The sequence below is a fragment of the Astyanax mexicanus genome, chromosome 4 (assembly GCF_023375975.1).
Source record: "Astyanax mexicanus isolate ESR-SI-001 chromosome 4, AstMex3_surface, whole genome shotgun sequence".
NCBI lineage: Eukaryota > Metazoa > Chordata > Actinopteri > Characiformes > Acestrorhamphidae > Astyanax > Astyanax mexicanus.
In genome coordinates, this window is record NC_064411.1 from 46,385,451 (window position 1) to 46,394,661 (window position 9,211).

Genomic DNA, 9,211 nt, shown 5'->3' on the forward strand with positions numbered 1-9,211 from the left:
AACTTTATGCCACTCATGGTGCAAAAATTCTTCAAGCTTTTTTTTTTGTTTTTTTTTTCAAAGCTGTATATTTTGGTATTTTTCTGCAGTTATGCAACTTTCCTCCATTTCTATAGCTAATCCCTGCATACCCAGCATGTCTTGGTTGAATGACTTCAGTTAGGCTAGACTGGAGAACATTTCTATTAACGGTTCCAAATAAAGTGGGGGTAGAAGGTTTTGTGTGGTTATAGCGCAACATGTATACGAGTCTGGGTAGAGGCGGCCACTTCAGGGATTAGGCAGTGAAATACAGTACAGTAAAGGTGCATTTGCACATAGATGGAAAAAGACGCTGCTCGTTTGCATACCCCAGCCGTCTGCAGGTAACGCTGTCACGCTTTGCGAAATTTATGGCGAGCCGTCTTGGGGCACCCACAGCAAAGACGCTCAGTGACAGTGAAGAGACGGTGAAGTCCGGTGTGAAGCTCCTGACCTCTATTTCAGAAGCTCAGCGAGTGTCCTGTCAGCTGGATGAGCACGTTGGGTCTCGCCATTCATGCGGTGAAATGGGTTGCTGCCCTTGAGAAGCGCCCGGCTGTGCGTTTTTCATTCCTGCTCAGGACGCGATGGAGAGATTGTCTGTTTGAGAAGATTACTGTGTGAAATAACAGAGCTGTGCTTTCGCCGTGGCAGCGGAAATGACCACCTTCACGTGCTAATTGGCATGGAGAACACTGATCAGTCATTGTGCCCCAAATAGATTAGAAGGGACTGTGAGGGAGTATTCAGTGTGATGGTAGAGGGAGGCGGAGTCACAAAAACAAGGGGGTGTAGTGAATGGTCCTTGAGACTTGGTAAGTAAATGATACTGTTACAGTGATTAGCAGTTGAGTGGCTATTTTGATGGAATCACTAAACAGGCAGCCAATTTACAAGAGCTTTTTTTTTTCTGGTAGTTCTTTAAAAGGTCAGGACCCCACAAGACCATCAGAGATCAGCTATAATTTGGGTGGTGGTTCATTCTCAGCACTGTGTTTAATCACTCACTGTCCTCCACTCTATTACACACTCCTTCTACAGCTGCTTTTCCTTGTAGATACAATAAAGTCAGAGACAGAAGCTCTAAACTGTTGTTGGATAGTTTGTGTTGGTCATCCTCTAGCCCTTCATCGTTGCCCACGGGACACTGTTGGTGGACTATTCTCAGTCCAGCAGTGACGCTGAGGTGTTTAAAAACTCCAGCAGCACTGCTGTATCTGATCCACTCAAACCAGCGCAACACACACCAACACCTCATACACAACCACCGTGCCTTTTATCACTGCAATCCCATCCATCTGGCACCCACTACCAGGCCTTCCCTCCCTTCCTAACTCACATTATTATTATTTTTATTTATTTATTTATTTATTTTATTTATTTTTTTTTTTGGCTGAGTCCAGCTAGAAGAGTTAACATCTACACTATATGGGCAAAAGTATTGGGAGAAATGCTCATGCATTTTGGAACTGTGAATAATTGAATTAAAAAATACAATGATTGTCAACAGAATCATGAGCATTTATTAAATAAGTAGGCACTGGGTAAATAATTGTCAGCTTCTGTGTAATTAGGAGGTGTTAAATGAAGCTTTAAAAATAAGTCTGGTGTTTAAAAGTTTGAAAGAAAAATCTCTTAAAGTTCTTTAGGGCCAGATAAGTTCAAATAAACCTGTTTGTTGTAATTAACAATGATTAATTACATTATATGTAATATTTGAATAATTGGAGTATATAACGTGATTAGTTGGTACTGAATATTTAGTAACCACTCAAGGTACTGAAAACCAAATAGGTACTGTATTATGTATACTTACTAATTGATTAGTACTTACTGAATAAACAGTAGGTACTGAATAATTAGTAATAAATAAATTCATAATTAGAGCACATCTAATGAATTAATAGATACTGAAGCTTGAGGTACTGAAAACTAAATATGTACTGAGTTATGTATACTTACTGAATGATTCTATTGAATAATTAGTACTTACTCAACAGTAGGTACTCAATTATTAGTAGGTAATGAATAATTAGAGCACATCTAATAAATAATTGGTACTAAATATTTAGTACACACTGAAACTGGAGGTGCTGAAAACCAAATAGTTACTGAATTATGTACCTGAATTACTTCTAGCTGATGTCTGTTAGTTTTAGGATTTAGGGCCCTCTCTGGTCATAATGGGTAATTGCACATTGACAATGCGGAAGATTCATTTTAAACTGGGAAGGTGTGACGCGGTCTCCTTTCAGAGCAGATGAATCTGATTCCAGGTTACATTCAGTCAGAGAGAGAGAGAACGCGCTCAGTCAGAAACTTCACTTCAACTACACACACTCAATGAGATACTGAGGTCTGAGTTTCCCCTTCTGAAGTAAAATTAACTGAAGTTAAAGCCAACACAATTGAGTAATGCAGGTCTGTAGTGCAAGTAATTTCTCTCATGCTGTTTGTGTGTGTGTGTGTGTGTGTGTGTGTGTGTGTGTGTGTGTGTGTGTGTGTGTGTAGGAGAGCTGACCTGGCCCTTACTTTGGGTACATCTCTACAAATTAAGCCCAGCGGTGATCTGCCTCTTCTGACCAAACGCACCGGAGGCAAGGTGGTGATAGTGAATCTACAGCCAACTAAACACGTGAGCTTTTATTTACTTATTTATTTATTTGCAGACAACACACACATTCCCTTAGAGTGAGTAAAACCTCTCAGTCTAGGTCTCTCTCCACCCACCCACTCACCCACACACCTCCACACACACACAGATCTAAATCCGGCTGCTGTACAGAGAGACATCCGCAGTGCGACCCTGTGATGTCAGCAGACGTCAGAGCGGTTCCGGTCTCAGCAGGTTAACGTCACACAATCCAGAAAGTTCTCTCCAGTCAAGCTCTTTTATTCTGATGAAAAGCAAAAGTGATTAAGACTCTCTGAAGCTGTGAGGCTGAATGTGTTGGTGGTGATGTCCCCCCACATTCCCTTAATGCTTTCTATCATTTCCCCCTCTCGGCTCCTCACGTTTCACCACAATACTCCCACTTTAATCCTATTACCGTTGTGTCGGCCATGACACCTGTCGCTGTTTGGCTCTGTCGCTGTAGGGCTCTGGTCTGCTCGCGCTCTGAGCTGCCAGTTATCTTTTGCTGGCTCACGTCATTCTCACTGCTGGTCGTGAGCTAAGTGTCCAAATTGGATTATTTTATAACTAATCCCATTCCAAATGCAGATATATAACAAGTCCAGGACGTGCCATGTCATGTGTTTATGGATAATGTTTAATGCAATTTAGCGGCTTGTTTAAAGTAAAAAAAAAAAAAAAAAAAAGAAATAATACATATATATATATATAATAAATAAATAAGTAAATATATAAGTAGAATTTGAAAAACACATACATGGCTTAGTCATGAACTCTCATTAATCTGACATCCATGATAAGTAGATACCCAACAGTTAGAGCTTGATTCTATATTGAACAATTAGTACTTACTGAATAAACAGTATGTACTGAATTATAAATAATAATAAATAATTGGAGCATATATAAGGATTACATGGTACTGCATATTTAGTAGATACTGAAACTCCAGGTAATGAAAAACAAAAAGGTACTTAATTGATTATACTGAATAATTCCTACTCACTGGTGAATTGTCAGGTAGTGAAATATTATTAAACACTGTATTATTACTAAATACTAAACAATTAGAGCATAATAATTAATACAGAATATCTATTAGATACTGAACAATTAGTTCTGAATAAATGATTTTGTTGAATAATAAAAAATATTACTCACTAATTAGCAGATACTGAAGTATGAATAAATGCTGAGCAATTATTGTATTAAATACTGGTAAGTAGTAGGTGCTGGATGTTTAGTAGAAGCTGACAAGATTATTATTATGTTATATAAATATATTATGCTTAAATTAATAATTAAATTATTATACTGATAAATAAGTACTTACGTTGTTACTACTGTTTAGTAGTTGATATTGAATTGTTGGTGAATACTAAATAATTAAAGCATAGTGAATAATTATTAGGTACTAAATAATTAGTACTGACTGAAGAATAAGTAGATGCTGAATAAGATATTGGTACGGAATTATTAATAGTATTAAAATATTAGGTATTGATTAGTAGTAGTAGTAAATGGTTATAAGTAGTAATTATTGAAGAAATGCAATTACGAGGTGCTGAATAATCAATGATTAATACATTGGTAGGAATTTAAGAAACATTGCTTTGTGAGTCATACGTATTACTGGATATTTAGTCATTTAAAACAGTAAAAATGGACAAAAAATTGCCTTTAGGGTAACATTTGAGCAAAAAATTTTTTTAATATTTTTAAATTTAATTTAAATTTAATTTAATATATTTAATAATATGAAACGTTAAAGATTCAGTGTTTGAATTAGCATTGCAAGCAATATGTTTTATTATCTAATTTCAAGTGCAGTTATGTAACAGTGTTGGGATGTCACATCGTGTGTTAATTTAAGTATAAATAATTCAGTAGCCAGTAATTATTTAATATTTAATTAGTATAGTTATGTAGTATCTACTAATTATTAAACTTTGTAATCATTCAATAAGTATTCCAATAAGGACTTTTCACCTAATGCCATCTTACTTGGTTATATATTAAAACAATTAAGCAGAGCAGAAAAAATATTGCATACAGCGTTTGAAAATAATGAAAATCCACGTACATGGCTTTGTCATGCAGTTCACGTTAATCTAACAGCCATGTGTCTCCAAGCTAGGTCACTCCAGTAGGTCAAATATAATAACGGCATATGCAGGAGAAGTGATTTCCCAGCAGGGGGTTTAAATGCTGTTCTACTGTGCATCTTTGCCATACTATAGATATATAAACAGCATTTAAGCCACTGTTGTACTGTGTCTGTGAATAGATGCTGTTTATTTACTGTGTCTTCACTCTGTTACAGGACAAGCACGCACACCTACGGATTAACGGTTACGTGGACGAGGTCATGGGTCAACTAATGAAGCTGCTGGGGCTGGAGATTCCAGAGTGGGCGGGGCCAACCATGTGTGAGAGCTCCGGAGGGGACGCAGACATCCTGCCGTTCGGCGCTTGGAAGAAGGAGGTGAAGATAGAGCTGAAGATCGAGGAGAAGGAGGACGGACTCGGGCTGAGGAAGAAAAGCAAGAGGACCAAAGTCAAAGCTGAAGAGGTAGATGAGAAAGAAAGAGTGAAGAAAGATGAAGAAGAAGAGAAAGACACAAGGAAATCACTTGAAAAGGAGCCTATAAGTGACAGTAGGTCTAAACCAGCCTCAACACATAGTGTAAATGGCTCCACTTCATCACAGGACTGTACAGACACAGAGAAGCCATGTGAGGCTAAAAAGCCACGGACTGACCCTCCGTCCTCGTAGAGCTGCCTGTTCTAGGACATCTGAGTCTGTATTTTGGTGGAGAAAATACCAGCATTACAGCAGCAAACTCGGGCAGACTGCTTAAAGCCACTGTTAAGATCCAGTCTTACTGTACTGTACTCATTTATTCTCTGCAGCCAGTAGGCATCTGTATCTGTTGTTTTCTTCACTCAGAGATTAATGTATGACCCAGAAGCTGTGTGTGCTCAGTAGGAGGGCGATATGGGAGAAAATCTAATCTTACAATACATAAAAAAAAATTTTTATGGAGTTTTATGTTAGTTGACCAAAGGTTTGAGACTGGTAAACTAGTTGGAATGTACAGCAAACTCAAAATCAAGTAAACACATTTGCAGAGGCTGACATAGTATAAGTTAAATGAGGTTTTTGAGGAAGCTCTGTCTGTATTAAATTAGTTAGGAGCAGTACATCTCAAAAAATATCAGTGAAATTCAGTTCATAAATGTGAAACTCGTATATTATACAGCTGTATTATACACAGAGTGATCTATTATATATATATATATATATATATAGATAGATAGATAGATAGATAGATAGATAGATAGATAGATAGATAGATAGATAGATAGATATAGATATTTATTTATTCTATTGTTGATTTGTTATGGCTTACAACCAGTGAAAACCCAAAAATCTGTCTCTCAGAAAATTTGAATATTATATAAGACCAATTGGTACTTTTGGCAGTGTGGGCAGTGTGCCAAGTCCTGCTGGAAAATGAAATCTGCATCTCCATAAAAATTGTCATCAGCAGAGAGAGGCATAGAGTACTGTAATGTGGGAAAACAAAACTGCACTGACTTTAGACTTGATAGTAAAACACAGTGGATCAACACCAGCAGATGACAGACATGACTCTCCAAACCATCACTGATAGTAAATTTTATTTGTAATTTTATTTCATTTGTAAACCAAGGGAGCAGAGTCTGGAGGAAGAGTGGAGAGACACACAGTCCAAACTGCTCGAGGCCTAGTGTGAAGTTTCCACCAATCAGTGATGGTTTGGAGAGACATGTCATCTGCTGGTGTTGATCCACTGTGTTTTATTATCAAGTCTAAAGTCAGTGCAGATTTGTTTTCCCACAAAATCTTACAGCACTTCATGCTTCCCTCTGCTGCTGACAACTTTTATGAAGATGCAGATTTTATTTTCCAGCAGGACTTGACACACTGCCCACATTGCCAATAGTACCAATTGGTCTTATATAATATTCTAATTTCTAAAACACTGATATTTGGGTTTTATTTGGCTGTAAGCCATAATCATCAACAATAAAAGAAATGAATGCTTAAAATAGATCACTCTGTGTGTAATACATCTATATAATATTTGAATTTCACACTTTGATCCGAAATACTGAAATAAAGTAAATTTTCAATGATATTCTATTTTTTTTTTAGATGCACTAGTATATAAATATAGATTGTAGTATTTTTTCTCCCCAATTTATCATAGCCAATTAACCCACTAGCTCTGAGGATTTATATGTGGCTGTGTCTGAAACTGTGCCCTGTAATCTCTACTGTAATCTCTATGTAGAGCATTACTTTGGAGTTCTGTTATTTTTCTGTAGTTCTGTAACAAATCCACTGTGAACCACAGTACAGATTGTACAAACTGTACCTTAAAATCATGAGCTATATATAATAATCTGGATTGGGCACAGATAATAATTGGACAGTGCTTTTTTTTTAAAGATCACATGTGCTGCTGTTAAATTCTGGAACAAGGAACTACATTCAGAAAACCCTGTTTAAGTGAAGCTTTTATCACAACAATGCAAATCCTTATACAAGTCCTTATACAGTTGTATTGCCCCCACCCACAGTGTGTAATAATGTGATGAAATGTCAGTTACCAAGAGTGGGAAGATACTGAAGCCACTGGAAACTAACTGCACTCAATGCATTAAAAAGTGATTCATTGATTTAACTTGATTTAAAGGAGTATATAGTTTCACATAACACACAATTACTTTATCTTTGACACTTTATGTTGTTTTTCCTCAGCCATAGTTTTTTTTTTTTTTATGAGTTTGGAAGAATCTTACCATTAGATTTTGGAGCGTCGCTGTGAGCATATTGTTTGCGTTCAGCAAAAACTGAAAATGTTAGGGACATCAGTCAGGATATTGGATGATCTCTACAACAACTCATCCCAAAAGTATTGGATGGAGCGCCCACATTATCATCATTCCAGAGAACACACTTCCACCTGCTCTGTAGCTCAATCCTGGGGGTTTATATAGGCTTTGTCTGGCATGAGGAATTGTGATAGTATCATAATTAGTCAGGTTTCTCTTCTCTAACACATTCTTTTCTATTGGCAGATAGAATCTGTTATAGCTATTGGATCAATTGGACATTCTAGTTTATTTTTGCCAATAATCTGGTTGATTTAATGTTTTATTCATCTCAGAAAGTTTACTCAGTTTTGAATGATGAATGTGCCGTTCATGTGAATTGGATTTGTGAGATATCAACAAAACCTCAAAAAGTCAATTAGAGTGCGAAATGATTATTATTTTTAAAATATTATGGTCTACAATCTAAAAAAAATCAGCATCCATTTAGAGTTTGTCTAAATAGAAATTTAGAACATTGCTGTTTGCTATGGCTATGTTTTGTGCAAAACAATCACTGGGCCCAAGCACTGCACACTATAATGAAAGCAGTGGAACAGAAATAATTGGGAGCATTGTTAAAGATTTCATGCACATTGTCCTTTAGACTGTTATATAAGGCAACCCATTCAATATAAGCAGCACAGTATTTCTTAGGCGGCTTGTCATATCATGTGCTAATAGAGAGTCAAGGTTCTCTTGACTCTAGTCCAGTGAGTTCTCTTCCAATTCCAGATAGAATCTGTGGACACTAATGGAACAGTTGGATGTTATAGCTTATTTTATTTTTGCCAATAAAATTGTTGATTTAATATTTTATGCATGTAGTGGAAAGTTGAATGATGAATACATGAATGATGCGTAACATTTAGAAGTTCTTTTGAATCAGATCGCTGGTTCGAATCCTGTTCATGTACCTTGCCATCTGCTATCGGAGCCCTGAAAGAGCACAATTGGCCTTGCTCTCTCTGGGTGGGTAAATTGCGTTCTCTCTTTCCCCTTATCACTCAGGGTGATGTTGATCAGCACAAGGCTGAGTCTGTGAGCTGATGTATCAGAACCTCCGAGCGCGCTGTGATGCTGCATCAGCAGCAGTTTAAAAAGAGGCGATGGCTGACTTGACATGTATCAGACGAGGCATGTGCTAGTCTTCACACTTCTGGTGTTGGGTCATGTCATTATTAGTGATGGGTAGAGTTCCAATGAGTGGGTTAGGTAATTGGCCTTGTAAATTGGTAAGAAAATCTGATAGAATTTTGAAATAAAATTATTTAATTATTATTTAAGTCCTTTTGAGAGCATAGCCATAATAAACAGCAGTCACTGGGCCCAAGCACTGTACACTAGTTAAACCAGTGGAACAGAAATAATTGGGAGCATTGTTTAAGATTTCATACACATTGTCCTTTAGACTGTTTATATTAGGCAACCCATTCAATATAAGCAACACATATCTTATGTACTTCCATGGTTTTCAAGTCCAGTCACTTTTTTAACTAGAAGAAAATGTCATTTTTACACCAGGGGTAGATTTTGTCTCACTTTTATATTATGAATCAAGTGAATTAATTGCATCACTTTTCCCACATTTTTCCCAAGTTATTAACTTGTAACCAAAATATTGATGGATAT

The 9,211-nt window shown here is 36.8% G+C and overlaps 1 protein-coding gene across 1 annotated transcript in view; it reads left to right on the plus strand.

Moving 5' to 3' along the window:
* Positions 1-7,394, plus strand: part of sirt6 (sirtuin 6) — a 44,347-nt gene extending 36,953 nt beyond the window's left edge. Inside the window, exons 7-8 of the mRNA XM_022678958.2 lie at positions 2,533-2,656; positions 4,980-7,394. Coding sequence (XP_022534679.2) covers positions 2,533-2,656; positions 4,980-5,432 — 577 coding nt within the window. The 3' untranslated portion in view covers positions 5,433-7,394. The remainder of the gene's footprint in view (positions 1-2,532; positions 2,657-4,979) is intronic.
* Positions 7,395-9,211: the final 1,817 nt, after the last annotated feature.